At 36.4% G+C, this 19,240-nt stretch overlaps 1 protein-coding gene across 1 annotated transcript in view; it reads left to right on the forward strand.

The window, feature by feature from the left end:
• ABCA5 (ATP binding cassette subfamily A member 5) overlaps positions 1-13,014 on the forward strand; it is a 68,928-nt gene extending 55,914 nt beyond the window's left edge. Inside the window, exons 32-39 of the mRNA XM_040640321.1 lie at positions 5,052-5,227; positions 5,813-5,888; positions 6,007-6,101; positions 7,064-7,183; positions 8,248-8,397; positions 8,779-8,858; positions 9,842-9,897; positions 10,839-13,014. Of these exons, the coding sequence (XP_040496255.1) occupies positions 5,052-5,227; positions 5,813-5,888; positions 6,007-6,101; positions 7,064-7,183; positions 8,248-8,397; positions 8,779-8,858; positions 9,842-9,897; positions 10,839-10,946 (861 nt within the window). The 3' untranslated portion in view covers positions 10,947-13,014. The remainder of the gene's footprint in view (positions 1-5,051; positions 5,228-5,812; positions 5,889-6,006; positions 6,102-7,063; positions 7,184-8,247; positions 8,398-8,778; positions 8,859-9,841; positions 9,898-10,838) is intronic.
• Positions 13,015-19,240: the final 6,226 nt, after the last annotated feature.

Here is a 19,240-nt window from a genome sequence, read left to right on the forward strand (position 1 = left end):
GTGTATATTGATTTCTGGAGTAGAATTCAGTGATTCATCACTTACATACAACATCCATTGCTCATCACAAGTGCCCTCTTTAATACCCATCCCCCGTCTAGCCCATCCCCACCCACCTACCTCCATCAACCCTCAGTTTGTTCTCTATCATTAAGAGTCACTTATAGCTTGTTTCCCTGTCTCCTTTTTTCTTTTCCCCCTTCCCATATGTTCATCTGTTTTCTTTCCTAAATTCTATATATGAATGAGATCATATGGTATTTGTCTTTCTCTGACTGAATTATTTCACTGAGCATAATATACTCTAGCTCCATCCACATCATTGCAAATGGCAAGATTTTGTTCTTTTTGATGGCTGAGTAATATTCCAGTGTGTGTGTGTGTGTGTGTGTGTGTCTTCCTTATCCATTCATCAGTCGATGGACATTTGGGCTCTCTCCATAGTTTGGCTATTGTTGATAATGCTGCTGTAAACATCAGGGTGCATTACCCCTTCGAATCTGTATTTTTGTATCCTGTGGGTAAATACTTAGTAGTGCAATTGCTGGATTATAGGGTAGTTCTGTTTTTTACTTTTTGAGGAACCTTCAAACTGTTCTCCAGAGTGGCTGCACCAGTTTGCATTCCCACCACAGTGTAAGAGGGTTCCCCATTCTCGGCATCCTTGCCAACACCTGTTGTTTCTTGTGTCGTTAATTTTAGCCATTCTTACAGGTGTGAGGTGGCATCTCATTGTGGTTTTGACTTGTATTTCCCTGATGGTGAGTGATGAGTGATGTTGAGCATCTTCCATAGTTTTCAGAGTACAGATCTTTTACCTCTTTAGTTAGGTTTATTCCTAGGTATCTTACTCTTTTTGGTGCGGTTGCAAATGGGATCGATTCCTTGATTTATTTTTCTGCTCTCTCGTTGTTTGTGTATAGAAACACAACAGATTTCTGCACATTGGTTTTATATCCTGCAACTTTGCTGAATTCATGTATGAGTTCTAGCAATGTTTTCGTGGAGTCTTCCAGGTTTTCTACATAAAGTATCATGTCGTCTGCAAATAGTGAAAGTTTGAATTCTTCCTTGCCTATTTGGATGCCTTTGATTTCTCTTTGTTGTCTGATTGCTGAGGTAAGGCTTATGTTAAATAGTAGTGGCGGGAAAGAACATCCTTGTCTTGTTCCTGCCTGTAGGGGAAAGTCTCTGTTTCCCCATCGAGGATGAGCTGTGGGTCTTTCATATATGGCCTTTATACGAAGGCCATATTGAGGTATGTTCCATTTATCCCTACTTTTTGAGGGTTTTTATCAAGAAAGATCTATACTTGTCAAATGCTTTTTCTACATGTTGACAGGATCCTATGGTTCTAATCCTTTCTTTTATTAATGTGGTGTATCACGATTGATTTGTGAATATTCAACCACCTGCAGCCCAGGAATAAATCCCACTTGATCATGGTGAATAATTCTTTAATGTACTATTGAATTCGATTCACTAGTATTTTATTGAGAATTTTTGCATCTATGTTCATCAGGGATATTGGCCTGTAATTCTCCTTTTTAGTGGGGTTTTTGGTTTTGGAATCAAGGTAATGCTGGTTTCATAGAATGAGTTTGGAAGTTTTCCTTCCATTTCTGTTTTTTGGGGTAGTTTGAGAATAGGTATTAACTCTTCTTAAAATGCCTGGTAGAATTCCCTTGGGAATCCATCCAGCCCTGGACTTGTGTTTGTTGAGAGATTTTTGATTACTGATTCAGTTTCTTTGCTGTTTTGGGTCTGTTTGAAATTTCTATTTCTTACTATTTCAGTTTTGGCTTTGTTAGTTTGTAGGTATCTAGGAATTTGTCCATTTCTTCCAGGTTGCCTAGTTTGTTGGCATATAATTTTTCATAGCATTGTCTTACAATTGTTTGTATTTCTGTGGTGTTGGTTGTGATCTCTCCTCTTTCATTCATGATTTTATCTGTTCGGGTCCTTTCTCTTTTCCTTTTGATAAGTCTGGCTAGAGGTTTATCAATTTTATTAATTCTTTCGAAGAACCAGCTCTTAGTTTTGTTTTGTTTTGTTTTTGTTTATTTGTTTTTAAGATTTATTTATTTATTTATTTGACAGAGAAAGAGAGAAAGAGACAGCCAGCAAGAGAGGGAACACAGGCAAGGGGAATGGGAGAGGAAGAAGCAGGCTCCCAGTGGAGGAGCCTGATGTGGGGCTCGATCCCAGGACTCTGGGATCACGCCCTGAGCCGAAGGCAGATGCTTAACGACTGAGCCACCCAGGTGCCCCAATTTTGTTAATCTGTTCTACTGTTTGGGAAGCCTGGGTGTCTCCGTCAGTTAACCTTTGGCTCAGGTCATGATCCCAGGGTCCTGGGATCAAGTACCACATCTGGCTCCCTTCTCAGCGGGAGCCTGCTTCTCCCTCTGCCTGTCGCTCTCCCTGCTTGTGCACTGTCTCTCTCTCTCTCTCTCTTGCTCTGTCTCTAGCAAATAAATACTTAAAATCTTTAAAAAAAAAAAAAATCTGTTCGTTTTTTTTTCTTTTTGTTTCTATATTGTTTATTTATGCTCTAATCTTTATTATTTACCTTCTTCTGCTGGCTTTAGGCTTTATTTGCTCTTCCTTTGCTAGCTCCTTTAGGTGTAAGGTTAGGTTGTGTATTTGAGACTTTTCTTGCTTCTTTAGGTGGCCCTGTATTACAGTATACTTCCCTCTTAGAACTGGCTTAGCTGCATCCCAAAGGTTTTGGACTGTCTTGTTTTCATTTTCATTTGCTTCCGTGTATTTTTTTTTTCTTCTTTAATTTCCTGGTTAATCCATTCATTCTTTTTTGTTTGTTTTTTAATTTATTTGAGATAGGGAGAGAGAGTGAACGAGAGAGCAGGAGCAGGGGAGCAGAGGGAGAGGGAGAAGAAGGCTCCTGCTGAGCAGGGAGCCCAGTGTGGAGCTTATTCTCAGGACTCTGAGATTATGACATGAGCTGAAGGCAGACACTCAATAGTCGGAGCCACCCAGGCACCCCATAACCCATTTATTCTTTAGTAGGAAGTTCTTTAACCTCCATGTATTTGTGGTCTTTGCAAATTTTTTTTTGTGTTTGACTTCAAGTTTCATAGCATTGTGGTCTAAAAATACACATGGTATGATCTCAGTCTTTTTGTACTTGTTGAGGATTGATTTGTGACCCAGTATGTGATATGTTCTGGAGAACGTTCCATGTGTACTTGAAAAGAATGTGTATTCTTCTGTTTTAGGGTGGATGAAATGTTCCGAATATATCTGTTAAGTATATCTGGTCCAGTGGGTCATTGAAAGCCATTGTTTCCTTGATTTTCTGCTTACATGATCTGTCCATTGCTGTAAGTGGGGTGTTAAATTCCTCTACAATTTTGTATTATCATCGAGTTTCTTTATTATTAATTGAATTTTACACTTGGGTGCTCTCAAGTTGGGGGCATAAATATTTATAATTGTTAGATCTTCTTGATGGATGGACCCCTTAATTATGATATAATGCCCTTCTTCATCTCTTTTTACAGTCTTTGTTTTAAAATCTAGTTTGTCTGATGGAAATATGACTATTCTGGCTTTAGGTCTAAAATGAGTCTCTTATAGGCAGCATATAGATGGATCTTGTTTTTTTTGTTTTTTGTTTTTTTTTAAGATTTTATTTATTTATTTGACAGAGACAGCCAGCGAGAGAGGGAACACAAGCAGGGGGAGTGGGAGAGGAAGAAGCAGGCTCCCAGCAGAGCAGGGAGCCCGATGTGGGGCTCAGTCCCAGGACCCTGGGATCACACCCTGGGCCGAAGGCAGACGCTTAACAACTGAGCCACCCAGGCGCCCCCTGGATCTTGTTTTTTTAATCCATTCTGATACCTCATGTCTTAAGATTGGAGCATTTAGTCTATTTACATTCAGAGTGATTTAATTGAAAGATAGGAATTTAGTGCCTTCGTGTTGCCTGTGAAATTGGTGTTTCTGATGATGTTCTCTGGTCCTTTCTAGTCTTTGTTGCTTTTGGTCTTTCTTTTTTTTCTCCACTCAAAGAGTCCACCTTAAAATTTCTTGCAGGGCTGGCTTAATGGTCATGAACTAATAAAAGTAGTTTTTGTTTGGGAAACTCCTTTTGTTTTTTTTTTAAAGATTTATTTATTTACTTTAGAGAGAGAGAGAGAGAGAAAGAGTGAGGAGTGGGGGAGGGGTAGAGGAAGAGAACCACCAAGCAGACTCCCCACTGCATGTGGAGCCCAATGGTCTGGCTTGATCTCATGACCCATGAGATCATGACCTGAGCCAAAATCAAGGAGTCAGACACTCAGCCAACTGAGTCACCCAGGTGCCCCTGTGTGGCAGACTCTTTATCTCTCCCTCTGTTCTGAATGACAACCTGGATAAAGAATTCTCGGCTGCATATTTTTCTCATTCAGCACATTGAATATTTCCTTCCACTCCTTTCTGACCTGCCAGGTTTCAGTAGACGGATCTGCTGCCAACTTGATCTGTAGAAGACAATCTTATTAACTTCAGGAGATATAGGAGCTAATATTGACCCTGCCATTAATTAGCCTTTGATTGTAAGCATATTACCACTTTGTGGAAACTTCACAAAACTGCTCTCATCCTGTCTTCTGCTCCTCTCCCCCTTTCTTACTTTACACCAACCACACTGGCCCACTGATTTCCTGGAAAATGCCAGACACACTCTTCTTTGGGTTTTTGCCTTAACTGTTCCTTATATTGGTTATTCCTTACCCTGTAGAAATTCAAATGATTTAATTTGCTTTACCTCTGTGGCACAAATAACACCTTCCAATGAGGTCCCTTGATCATCCTAGTTTAAATTGGAGTTTGCCTTTTCAATCAACCTGCATTCCTGATCGTACTTTTGGGCAATGTCACTGAACTCTGACTTAACTATGTATGTCTTTTCTTCATCAAAACGAATAGAAATTTGACTTACTATTACCCTGGTTCTAGGAAAGAGTTTGAATTAATTCACTTACCACTTCTTCACAATGTAAATTAAGCCAAAAGTTATTTAAAATTTGTTTGTATTTCTGTAGGTATTTCTTGGAGATTATTCTTCAGACCCAACTGAAGATGATGGTTCCATTAAGTATATGGGATACTGTCCTCAGATAAACCCACTGTGGCCAGATATTACATTGCAGGAACATTTTGAAATTTATGGAGCTGTGAAAGGAATGAGCGCAAGTGATGTGAAAGAAGTCATAAATCGGTAAAATTAAAACCTTCTATTACCCAGAGAAAGGTTTACATTTCACATTTTAAAAGTTTAATTTTTTTTTTTTTAAAGATTTATTTATTTATTTGACAGAGATAGAGACAGCCAGCGAGAGAGGGAACACAAGCAGGGGGAGTGGGAGAGGAAGAAGCAGGCTCATAGCGGAAGAGCCTGATGTGGGGCTCGATCCCATAACGCCAGGACCACGCCCTGAGCTGAAGGCAGACGCTTAACCGCAGTGCCACCCAGGCGCCCCTAAAAGTTTAATTTTTAAAAGCATTTTTTGTGGCTCATACTTTTCATAGAAAATGGTCATTACTTTTTCATATATTCTTTACAGAATTATGATAGTTATAAAAATAAAAAGGTAATTTTTCTATTTTTAATTATAGAATGAATATACCTATAAATGTCAAACTTAAAGTGAACCTTTTTATCGAGGTAGTGATTTGTTTAAGATGATGTAAATTGGAAGTCTAATTATATATTAAACTCCAACTGAGTGTTCTAGAAAAAAGACCGTCAATGATCATGAACAGTGAGTGATAGTACAATCTTTTTGTATTACCTGTTTTGCAGGATAACAAATGCACTTGATTTAAAAGAACATCTTCAGAAAACTATAAAGAAACTACCCGCAGGAATCAAGCGAAAGGTACTTTTATTAAACAACAGATACGTGTATGTCTTATTCATAGTTTAGAGCCTGATACCGTCTTGATAAAATTTCTTATGTGAAGCCTTATTAGTCCCCCCATTTTCTTTCTATCTAGCTGTGTTTTGCCCTGAGTATGCTGGGGAATCCTCACATTACCCTGCTAGATGAACCATCTACGGGTATGGATCCTAAAGCCAAACAGCACATGTGGTAAGTATGACATTAAAGATACTTGAGACACATTATACCATATCATACTTTAGAATAAAAGAATAGTTTGTTTTACTATAACTAATGGTTTTATATTAGTTACATATACATATTGATTTAAAATCTTACACAAATGACAAAATAGTCATTAAAAATTAAATATTTTGATTTCTAGAGAATCCCATAAACTTTTTTTTAAATTTATTTAAGATTTTATTGATTTATTTGAGAGAGAGAGAGCATGAGCAGTGGGAAGAGGCAGAGGAAGAGGGAGAAGCAGACTCCCCACCGAGCAGGGAGCCCAACACAGGGCTTGATCCCAGGACCCTGAGATCATGACCTGAGCCGAGGGCAGATGCTTCACCGACTGAGCCACCCAGGCACCCCTGCCATAAGCTTTTAAACTTTATCATACTTTATACTTTGATGAAGTATTAATAATACTTTATTTATTCCAGAATAAAAATAAATATATGGGTAATTACTAAGATAAAGAGTACTGCTGTCTGAATAGCTTTTAAAATATCTTTTTCCTAGTCATTAAACATAAATTCTAATTCTCATACTAATAACACTGGCTTGAGTTTATGTTGGAATGCCTAGAAATTCATGGTGCTAGTTAGTTGACCAACTCTTTAAGCCTACATTTCCATCTCTACAAAATGTGAGGTGTGGGGTAAAGCATATTAAATTTTCCCTGTGATTTTATGGCTGTTTTAGTTACAACATGAAAAGCGTCTAATTTTATAATTTATTTTTTAATGCATAGAAACATTTGAAATCATGGAATTTCTGATTATTTGACAAACTTTCAAAAATAAAGGAAAAGAAGTTAGAAGAATCATAGTTAGGCAGTATGTAATAACTATAGCAGTAGATATTGATAAATCTTAATTGACCAAATAGTTGGATTTTCATTAATATTCAGATACTTTCACTCTATTTTTACTTACGTCTTATAGGCGAGCAATTAGAACTGCATTTAAAAACAAAAAGCGGGCTGCTATTCTGACCACTCATTATATGGAGGAAGCAGAGGCTGTCTGTGACCGGGTGGCCATCATGGTATCTGGACAGTTAAGGTAAATGTCTGAAAGCTATGACGTTTGGCGGGGGGGTTGGGGAGTTGAGGTGGGTTTTGAATAATCATTTCAAAAACTTACAATCATAAATTTAAATGCAAAAAAAAGTGTCTTTACTTGAGTTTTGATTGTTAGCTTTCTGTAGAATTACTTGGAAATATGTAAGTTTATTTCTAAGAAATGGCTAGCTACTTTGCAATTGTCATTAGTTTAATGGTTCAACAACTTGTAATGTTGTTTTCGTGCATATTTGTTATTTTAAAAAATTGCTCAGCATTATATTGGGTTGTAATCCAAAGTATAAAATAAATACACTCATAATTCAAGTTCATACTCCTATGAATAAATGGTTGAATAAATAAAATAAATGTGGGAGGAGAGCAAATTTTCCTTACGGAAAGATTCCAAATGGTATATGTAGATACTGCTCCCTCTGGGAAGGGAGGGTAATCCTCCACTTCCTAAGTATAGTCTGAATTTAGCCAGTCTCTTCCAGTGTGTAGAAAGAGGGCGATAGTAACTTCACAGAAGAGCGGTGTCGTGTGGATGTTGTGTACCCCTGATAGGATGTGATAGGAAAGGTGCTTCAGCTCTCTAGCATTTCCTCCAAAACCCCTAACCCCAGTCTAATGAGAAAACTGTCAGACTACTCCAAATTGAGAGACGTTCTACCAAAACACTTGACCAGTTCCTAAAACTATCAAGTGAGAAGCTGTCACAGACCTGTGGGACTAAGTGCAGTATATATCCTGGGTAGATCCTGGAACAGAAAAAGGACATTAGTGAAAAACTGGTGAAACCCAAATAAACTCAAATATAAAGTTAATAGTAATATACCAGTGTTGGTTTCTTAATTTTGACAAATGTGCTATGGTTATATAAGATCATAATATTAGGGAAACTGAAACTGGGTGAGGGGTATATGGAGACTCTCTGTATTATGTTTGCAACTTCTCTATACGTTTAAAAGTATCCCATCAAACATTTAATTAAATTATCCTTTGAGAAATCATTCTTTGAAACTGTCATTTTATGTCTGAGCTTTCTTTTAAAAATCACTACAGATGTATTGGGACCGTCCAGCATCTGAAGAGTAAATTTGGAAAAGGCTACTTTTTGGAAATAAAGTTAAAGGACTGGATAGAAAACCTAGAAGTAGACCACCTTCAAAGAGAAATTCAGTATATTTTCCCAAATGCAAGCCGTCAGGAGAGGTAAAGATTTTAAAAATTTAGTTATATTTTTTGTTAGAGCAGTAATCATAAAAATTGGTTATTGCATTAAGAATTAGAAAAAAAAAGGTCTGTTAATATCACCAGTATTGGACTAAGTCTGATGACTGGAGTTTTGTATCTAATTTAGTGTTAGATATTACAATATTCAATAGTATTTAAACTTTGGAAAGTTCTCATATCAGTAGTAATGAGAGGGTTGTTTTGCATGGAAATATCTTAAGATTTAAAACAATTCTTTTCTAAATATGTATCAAAATGAGTTGTTGGAGTTTAATTTTGAACTTTAAATGAAGTTTGAACTTTAGCTTTAGAACATATTAGTAATCATTTTTAAATTTTTCTATATTTATCTGTTTCCAGTTTTTCTTCTATTTTGGCTTATAAGATTCCTAAGGAAGATGTTCCATCCCTTTCACAATCTTTTTCTAAGCTAGAAGAAGGTAAGACTTGAAAAACATTGTAAAGTAGCTTTCAATTTATAAAAGAATTTTATTTAAAAGTTTAGAAATTGAGACTGTTTATTGTGGAAGCTATTGTGAGATAAATATTAACATTGTAGAGGTTTGGTAGGTCAGCTATATTGTAGCATAAACCTTTTACTATTTTAGTTGACATCACCATGGTTTTTCACATTGCATCTGTGAGAAAGTTCGGTTTAATTAGCGCTCAGTGGTTCTTCCAGAAGTGAGAACATTGAGTTTCCAGCACCTTCACTTTGTATGAGGCCCTAGAAGTAGCAATGGTAGCAAAACTTCAGTGGCAGCAGGAGAGAGGAGAGGAAAATACATAGTGTAGGCATGTGCACATTCCTAAAAGCTTAAAGAAGCTTATAGAAACTTGACGTTTTTTAAAATAAATGGTTGGTAGGATAAAGATACCCTGGTAGCAGGTGGTGAGAGGTAAGCTCCTGGATGGAACAGGTATTCATATAGAAGTTGTTTTATGGAATTTCTAAACTATGAAACAACCTAATAATGCTTGGGGAGAATTTCACTTCAGGAATGAAAAGAAAGCCAGAAAATTTGATGTTCGATTAGATTGCAAAAGGATCTGAAATGAATATAAAAAAGTAGATGGACATAGGAGCTATATCCAAAATCTAGTTCAAGAAGTTCAGAGCAGGCTGTAATAGAAATTGGAGAAGGGGAGATAGGGAGCAGGGAGCCAAAGAAGTCATGAGAAAAGGACGGATGAGGGTAAACAGGGAGATGCTTGGAAAAGGCGAGGTGAGGCGAGTAACACTGCAGGTAGGGTGCCTCAGGGAACCGAGATAGAGGAAAGTAACATGTTTTGGCAGCTTCAAATTTAAATAAGTTGATTACAGATTTCTTTTTTTTAAAACAGGTTGTTAGCCACTTAGTTACTGCTGTTTTTATTCTTTAGAAATATTAATGAGTAAAATATTGTTTTCATATTTTAATAGCTAAACATACTTTTGCCATTGAAGAATATAGCTTTTCTCAAGCAACGCTGGAACAGGTACTATAAAGTTAAATTTTTAAAAATTCTTTTATGGAAGAAAGTGTCTGATATCTAATTGTTTAGATTTATTTATTTATTTTTAAAGATTTATTTATTCGAGAGAGAATGTGTGGAGTGAGAGAAGGTGCTGAGGGAGGGGGAGAAGGGAAGCAGACTCCCCGCTGAGCACAGAGTCATGCAGGGCTCCATCTTACAATGCCGAGATCATGACCTGAGCTGAAACCAAGAGTTGGAAGCTTAACCGACTGAGCTGCCAAGACACCCCTAATTATTTCTATTTATGTTGGAGAGGGGGGGTGTTTATGAACCAGAGACAAATTGTTATACAATATGCCTAAACTTTGTATAATTTTAAACAACTTTAGGCTGTCCATCTGCTTATTTTGAAAAGTTCAGTATTGTTTGTTTAGTAAAGAAAAATGGGTGTTGGGGCGCCTGGGTGGCTCAGTTGTTAAGCGTCTGCCTTCGGCTCAGGGCGTGATCCCAGAGTCCTGGGATCGAGCTCCACATCAGGCTCCTCCGCTGGGAGCCTGCTTCTTCCTCTCCTACTCCCCCTGCCTGTGTTCCCTCTCTCACTCGATCTCTCTCTGTCAAATAAATAAATAAAATCTTAAAAAAAAAAAAAAAAAGAAAAATGGGTGCTGTTGACGTTATTTCATGTATCTGAAATTACATTGCTTAAATTTTTATAAATTATTTTTTATGACTGCTACTTACATGTATTAATCAAAAAACAATCTGTTAATCCTCATAGCATTCATCTTTGTATGTGATTAAAGGAGTTATTCTGTTTAAATAATATTAATGCCAGTATATCTCTTGATAGTTGAATGGTTAATGTATGTAGATGTAGCCTTACACTGTTTCTGATTTAATTAAAAATTCTTTGAGATAATTACAATACAGAATACTGTATTCATTTATCTACTCTCATTTAGGTTTTTGTAGAGCTCACTAAAGAACAAGAGGAAGAAGATAACAGTTGTGGAACTTTAAACAGCACACTTTGGTGGGAAAGAACACAGGAAGACAGAGTAGTGTTTTGAAGCCGTTCAGTCTGCTTACTGAATTTCTTCCTTTATTTTAACTCTGGTTTAAAAGGTATATTATTTGGTAACTGGAGAACCATGAAAGCACTTGGGATTTTCCTAAGTTCCTTGATGGAAATGCTGTGGTTTTGTGTTTTGCTTTTCTTTGAATAAAACTTGTGTATAAATAATTGAAACTGCATGTTTGTACATGAAGTATATTGAACTGCAGTCTGTATGTGAGGTCGAATATTTACTTTTTTATCTTTCAAAAACAGTGCTCTTAAATTTATGATTTAAAGAAATAGTGATAGAATAATTTTATCTTTAATGATTATCTTTATTTTTAAATTTATACCATCTTGTTACGTAAGTATGTGATATCCCAGTCTAAATAAAAAGAACTAATACATAAATAATATACAGAAAAGAAACATAAAGAAAAAGTTTCTTGCTTCTCCTTTTAATATCTAAAGAAACTGAGTGGAAGTTGTCATCCCAGAAAGCAACAAACACCAGGTAGTCTCCGTGCAGATAGAGGTTTGCGGGAGGTGATATCCGTTAGATGGCACTCATTTATCATCATAAATGAAATGAGACCTTGTTCTATTAGGTGATGTTAGACACAAGTGACTTAGGTCTTTGAAGAAACACTTCTTTTGCTTACAATAAAATTCACAGGTGTTTTAATTATAATTAAAGGGGCAATTTGTCTGGAGTCTTATTATGTAATAGCCTGATTGCGGTTAGAATGACATCCTCTACACAGTTGGAAGAATCGGCCATACCTTTTCCTGTACCCCTCATGGAATATATAAATTTTTTTGTCATCTTTCTCCCAAAGGGCACATTATATTTTATTATAGAATAAAATAATTTGTTGGGTAATCATTTTTGTTGGTAAACTTTATTATTTAAATCTCTTCCTTTATAGAGTTTTAAAGTTTATCTGTGTAGATTTACTTAGTAACTCACCTCAGATTCACTTTGGAACATGGTGGGAGATAAATAAGCCTTGGGGGGTTAAGGATTAGAAGTAAACTATACATAATTCACTATAATGAGAAAGCAGAATTTTACTCTGTCAGAGTTGAAGTAAGGTTATGATTAATGTAATCTTGGAAATACTTCCTTGTCGAACCCATGTGGGGACTGTAGGTATAATGTAGTATAAATAATACCAGCTGACATTCTATTTCAGTCATATGAATGAAAGTATTAACTTGCAAAGACAAATATGTTGGGAATGTGATTATTGCATTTTAAAGAGTCTAAAAAAACAACAGAATTTGGTACTGAGTTACTTTAGCCGAATCCTTTACTGAAATACTGTTAACTCTTTAACTTAAATAAACTTAGTGAACTTTTAACACTACTGTGTAATAAAACATCTGTGGTTTTAGGCTCTAGCAGCTGATTTAAAATAGTATTCCTTTCTGAGCCCAGGGTCCATGACTTATACTTTCCCCATTGTTTCGGCAATTGCTGTACACATTCCTAAAGATACCTGCTTTTCTGGCTATCTCTGATAGCTTGTCAGAGATAATCTGACGTAATCTATCACTCATCTAAATGAGCTGTTTTATGGTCTCTGCTGGATTTTACAGCCCACAGCTAAGTTATTTCTCCTTGTAAGATTTAGTTGGCACTAGTTTTTCATGGTCTATCAGTAGCTGACAGCCGCTTGCCTCATAATACCAAGCTTTTGGATTCTTCACCTGAGAATCTCACTTTTACATCTTTAGTAAAAGTTGTAACTTTTACTGAGCTTTAGTACTGCATAATGAATACAACCCAAGATGCATCTGAAAGAAAATCTTTACCTCTGTAGATAATTAAATAGCACATTGCATTTTCTAAAGCAACTCACAGCTAAATGGTGCTGTAAATTTAGATACCTTTCAGTATCGAGTATTCATATAAATACCCAGGGGCTTCTTTTTTGGGTTATGTCTTCATAGCCGTGTATTGCCTGGAGCACTTAAACTTGGGGTAAGAAACAAAGTGATCTCTAGTTTGCTGGGACAGTCACAACAAGGTAGTTTCTTAGGACCTGACCATACGGAGGAAAATGTGTTATTTTATTTTTTTTTAAGATTTAATTTATTTATTTGACAGAGAGACAGCCAGCGAGAGAGGGAGCACAGCAGGGGGAGTGGGAGAGGAAGAAGCAGGCTCCCAGCGGAGGAGCCTGATGTGGGGCTCGATCCCAGGACCCTGGGATCACACCCTGAGCCGAAGGCAGACGCTTAATGACTGAGCCACCCAGGCACCCGCGAAAATGTGTTATTTTAAATAGACCATCACTAACCGAGAACATTACCTGCTTCTGCACGTTGAATTCCCACGTTTGCTGTACATCTGTGAACGTGTGACCAACGTAAAGGGAAGTGCAAGTTGAGGTTATGCTGAGTAGTTGTAATCATGTTCTTATCCATTATGTTTGTTCAGTTACTTTACTGTTGTGCTGTTGTAAGCATTTTTTTAAAAAGGACATTTGAATCATTTTTTTTAGTTTTTACATAGAGTGAATATATTTTGATTATGAATTAAATTATATGTGGGAGTATTCCCTTTTTCACAGTAGTAAAATCTTTCTTATTCAAAAATACAGGTTTTTAGAGTTTTTACTTAAATTCCAGAAGTATAATTTAACTAATACTTAGGAAAGCAAGAGTAATTGGGGTGAATAAAAGGAGACAGAAAGTCAAATAGGAAGTTTATCTTTATTTACAGTGGACAGTTCATGTTTTTGAACACATTTTATTTCAGAATGTCTTAAATTACTGATCTTAACATTTTTCCTATGCCAATAATAAATATAAATACATTATGCAAAAGTTGGAAAAAACAGCATCACCTAGTTTATGCTTTCCATCTATGATCAAATTTTAAAAGTAAAGCCTGGATTTTACTGAGTGACTCTGGTTACTGACTGATAAGGCAAACCTCTGTCTGCAGCTGTTAGGAACCAAGCAGGTGGTAACAATGAAAACACTATGATGAGTGTACTTTACATTTCACTTTGTGGGCTCTTAATTTTTTTTTTGAGTGTGTTTTCAATAGAGAACAACAAAAGGCTGTAGGTTTTCTTTAAAAACAGTTTTCTTTTAAATTGACACAAACAACCTTAAATCTTTTTGATTTTAATCATTAAAATATTTTTAGAGTAATTTAATTCAGACCATTTCAGTAACAATCTTTTAAAAGCGGTGGGTTCTTTGGATAGAAAGATGACTATCCATTTTGGGCCTGTAAGATCTTACAATTTAGTAGGAGGAAGATCAACACTTATGTAACTCTAATAGCACAGATCCTTTGCTAGTCCTTGGAGCACAGTTAATTCTGCTTAGGGTAGGTGTTGTCCTTGTTTTTATTGCTGTTCTATTGGTCATACATTTCATTCTGATTGTACTCTGCGTTTGATGAGATACCATTCTGTATTTTCATTGTAGCACATAAAAAGGCATTATTTTTTGAAAAATAGGAATGCTGCTCTTTAATGTATTTTTAATATTGCTAACATCCATTTTTCATTTTCTCTTCCGAAAGAACATCTTACATACAGTGAAAGAATTTATTCTCAGGTGAATAATTTTTATATCAGCTATTCTTCTAAGGTAAAAGTTTACTTATTTCTTATTCATAATGTGTTATGTAAGTAATTCTCAATGCTACTCTTTAAGAAAAATAAATATTATTAATAAGCTTTAAGAACTGAAAATTTAAGATAGCCTTTCATTTTGTATACCAAAATAGATTTTTTTTTATTTAGTGTTGATAAATGAATAATGAGTGACTCATTAAAAATGAAGAAAAAACCTGGCACTAAGAATGTTAGTAATTATTTTTTTAGTCTCTGTTGGGAGTTTTCAAGTACAGAGGGAACATTGACAGTTACTTGTGTTTTCATTCACATTTATAATTTAAGCTTAAACAAGGTATTCTTGTACATCTTTTTATCTCAATTCTGTTTTGTGAAAATATAAAGCAACTATTTTCTTTTTCATTTTATTACATTTAACAGAGTAAATTATTCCCAAATGCTTAACACTGCTTATATATTTATCAGTTTCCTTAGAATTTTTGAATAACTTTGATTCTCCCACTTAGACAAGATTTTAAATTTAATGGACAAATTCTTCCCACGAACCTAAGATATGCATGCAAATCTAGTCCCCTTTTAAAATTAAGCAAGTAAACTTAATTTCAAGCAACTCAAAAATGGACAACATGCACAAAACTACATGATTAGAAGGCTTGCTCCCACACATGCATAAATGCAGGATTCAAAAGAAGTGTCAATATAATAATTTGAACTAATTTTTATTTTAGCATCTCTACACCTACATCTGCCCAGGGTATACATTTACCAATAAAAGGGCCATCTCAGGTCACCAAAGTTTACCTCTTGAGAACTAGAAATTAAGACATGGATGGTGGTTAGGTTGTTCATTTAATGATTGAAACGAATCATGGACTATCTATGAAGTAAATGAAATGCTAATATGAGCATAAAATCTGGATCTACCTTCAAAGAGTTAACTGGCAGCTGTTCAGGTGGTCCTTCTTTTATTTCCAAGCTTTGACTTTGAGCTTTCAGCTGTGCCTTAACTAAGTTTCAGGTTTTTGCAACCCAATTATTTTTCTCTACAACAAGATATCACTTAAGTTTTATTGTTAGTTTTCATTGAAATTTATGATAAGGTTTTTCAAGTTCTGTGTCTTGACTATAGTGTACCTTTCTCAGTTAAACACTAGCTAAATGAATCCCTCACTTTGGTTGCAATTTTATTTTCCTTTTTGTTTTGTAGTTCTTATATGTGCATTAACCATAATACTGTGGTCATTTTACTAACAGAATGACATCATTGTTTTGGATCAGCTTATCTAATTCTTATCTATTAATATAAAATCTACCACATAGTAGGAGAAGATACCGTGAAAGCTGATTCTCTTGTTTAAGTATTGGCTAGTAGCTTTTTTCACCAAATTATTCTTATTGTGTAATGATTATGTAGTTGATATTTGTTTGTTCACTCATCCAACAAGGGTTAAGTCATAAAATAACTTGGCCAGAGTTATGCGGGATTTGCTCAGGGAAGAAAGGGGCTGTCCCACACAGCTGCAGGACCTCGCCACATCTACCCCAGGAGCTAGGACAGTATACATAGGATTGGATTCTGAGGGTACTTGATGAAGTGGTGCTAAACAAAGTTAGATAAGAAAGAATATTTGGGAGCACTCTTTGGGCATGCAGGATTTTTAACACCCTGGCAAGAACCCCAGGAGGTGTGAACATGCTGCTAAGAGGAGCTTTTCCTAGAAGCGTAAAAAAAGCAGTGGCCCATACGATGTCACAAATGCCAAAAAGCCATGGTACGTGATGGAAAAGGAGTGAAAAGATTCAGAAAATTGGGTATGCATGAGGTTTACTATGAGATTGGAGAATACAGTAGAGGGTTAAATTAAAAGCAACAAGGAATGTGCTAGTGAGGGGCACACCAACATCACTCTAAAGGTTAGTGGAAACTGTCCTATGAGCTGATGGTGTGCAGTCATTACATCACTAGGCACACAAATAGCAATGTCTTGGGAAGTGTACATGGTATCTGTCCTCCAGACCTCCTCCAAAGGGATCTCTGGCCATTAACCCAGGTAACTGTACACTGGGAAAAGGGGAATGCCCAAATATTTTAAGGTCTATTGGACACAGGATAGAAGTTGATACAGAGACCCAAAGCATTGTCATGGCCCCTGTGTCACAGATGGGGCATTTGAGGGCCAGGTAATAAATAAAATCCTGGCCTAGATCCAGTTCATAGTCTACTAGTCTGTAGATCCATCTGGTGTTCATGTCTAGTCTCTGAATATATACTTGGATTAGACTTGAGAGTTGGCATAACTTGCACACATTTCCCTGGCTTGTTTAAGAACTATTATAATAGGTGTATTTGTTTCCTAAGGCTGCCATAACAAAGGTACCACAAGTTGAGTTGCTTAAAATAACAAATTTTATTCTCTCAGTCTGGAGGCCAGAAGTCCACATTCAAGGTGTTGGCAGGGTTGGATCCTTCTTGGGGGCTCAGAGGGAGAGTCAGTTCCATGCCTCTTTTCTAGCTTATGGTCGTTGCTCAAAATCCTTGGAGTTCCCTAGCTAGCAGTTGCATAACTCCAATCTTGTCACATGGCCATCTTCCTTGTGAGTCTATCTTGGTGTGTGTTCCCTTCTAAGGGCACCTGTCGTTTCAGATTGAGGACTCAACCTACTCCAATATGACCTCATCTTAACTAGTTACATCTGCAAAGACCCTATTTAGAAATAGGTCTCAGAAGAGAGGAATTTTGAGGGGAAAGGGACACTATTCAACCTAGTACAGTGGGGAAGACCAAATGGGAGCCTCTAAAACTGCCCTCTTCTCGGCCAGGATAAGAAATAAAAACAATATTTCATTCTGGGAGTAGGGGATGGAGAGAGAATCAAAGAAATTAAAGATACAGGTAGAAGTGGCCTTTATTACATCTCCATTTTAATATACTAATCTTGCCCCTGCAAAAACCAGATTCGGCAAGATGATAATCTACAGCAAACTCAACCAAATAGTAGCTCTTACTTAGCACCCTAGCCAGATTAATGCTGTTTTGCAAGAGCAGATTAAGAATAGTTTCTGTCATATGGGATTCAACCATTGATTTACTCGATGAATGCTTTTTCTATTCCACTCAGAATCAGGAAGATTTTGCATTAATATGGAGTGGTCGAAAGTGTACGTTTCAGTCTTGCCCTAAGGTTAGTCTAGAGTTCTCCCACCTTCAGCATATTCCAAAGAGACATGGATCAGCTGGATATCCCGAAGAACATGGCACTGTTTACTCTTGACATCAGACAAGAAGTGGTTAGTATTATTGGAGGCCTTGGTGATATGTTTTGCTGCAGAGGGGATATAGCAAAATGCAACACAAATAATGCTCTACTGGAGAATAACTTTTTCTCATTTCCCCTTTACTGTCCAACGTATACTGGATTTTTTGTTACAGTTTTGCACAAAGATGATTTATGATTGTTTAATGCCAAGTATCTTAACCGTGGCTCTATTGATATTTGGACTGGATCCTTGTTTGCGGTATGTGCTGGGGGTGGGGTGGGAGGCTGCCCTGTGCTATGTAGGATATTCAGCAGCATCCCTGGCCTCTTCCTGTTAAATGCCAGTAGCACAGTAAAAACAATGCTTCGGTTTTGTCAAATGAGAACATTGATCTAATGCCTGGATTTGGGTTGAAAGTAGATTGAGTTCGTTTACCCAAAATTTTCATTGGAAAAGTTGTCTTTAACACTATTCTGTGGTTTTTCCACACACAGGTAATGCTTCATACTCTGTGTTCAAGGGAAGTGGGTTCCTGGTTCTGGTTCAGTCCGATAGAATTAATAGACACATCTTTTCAATTCTAATTTTTTTTCTTCTAAAAAATTATTATTAAAGTATAGTTGACATACAATGTTATATTAGTTTCAGGTGTTAAAGTCTAATTTTTAAAACAAACATTCAGGGTTTTATAGAGTATCTGCAAACTTACTCTGAAGGTCTTTGTGTGCATAGTGAAGTTTTCTCTCAGTGCTATTTTGAGTTACTCTTAGATTTTGATTATTTTGTGATTTTTCTTATTACATATTAAGTTGTTTATCTGCTATTCTTAACCCATTTTTAATGAGGTTCCCAATTTAGGACTTTATTTTGAGGGAGGTGGCACCCCCATTTTCAAGCCTACATTATGAATATTAGAAATTAGTTCCCGAGATGAACATAAATATCTCTGAAGACAGTATGGCAGATCCACACATTGGTATAGCTTTGCTTACATTTTGAAGTTCAAGGTAAGAAACTTTAAAGAAATTCTACAAATACTATCTGACTTTTTGGCCCTTATAATCATACGTATTGTTATTGTAAGATGCAAACCCAGGGTCTTCTCTGGGCCCTCATGGATGTTTTCATGCAGTTGAAGATACAAGGCCCATCTAACAGATCACTGAGGGAAAAAAGACGAGAACCAAGTTGCATAAAAAAGCCACTGAAAGTTTCATGGTCATTTTAGCCTAATTGAAAGTCAAAAGAATTTAGAATAATAATTTACAATTTAAATGCAGACTCTGTGCTGGGGAAGAATGAATCTCACATTGGAAATGTGGCAGGTTTTTTATTCAAAACCATTTTATCTCAAACTTCACAATTAAGGTCCAGTCTCCCTGCCCTTCCCCCCACCTCCCCCGGCTTGCCAGGTGAAAGCAGCACAGCATGGTAACTAACCTGCAC

This window comes from Ursus maritimus, unplaced genomic scaffold, assembly GCF_017311325.1.
Source record: "Ursus maritimus isolate PB19 unplaced genomic scaffold, ASM1731132v1 scaffold_24, whole genome shotgun sequence".
Lineage (NCBI taxonomy): Eukaryota > Metazoa > Chordata > Mammalia > Carnivora > Ursidae > Ursus > Ursus maritimus.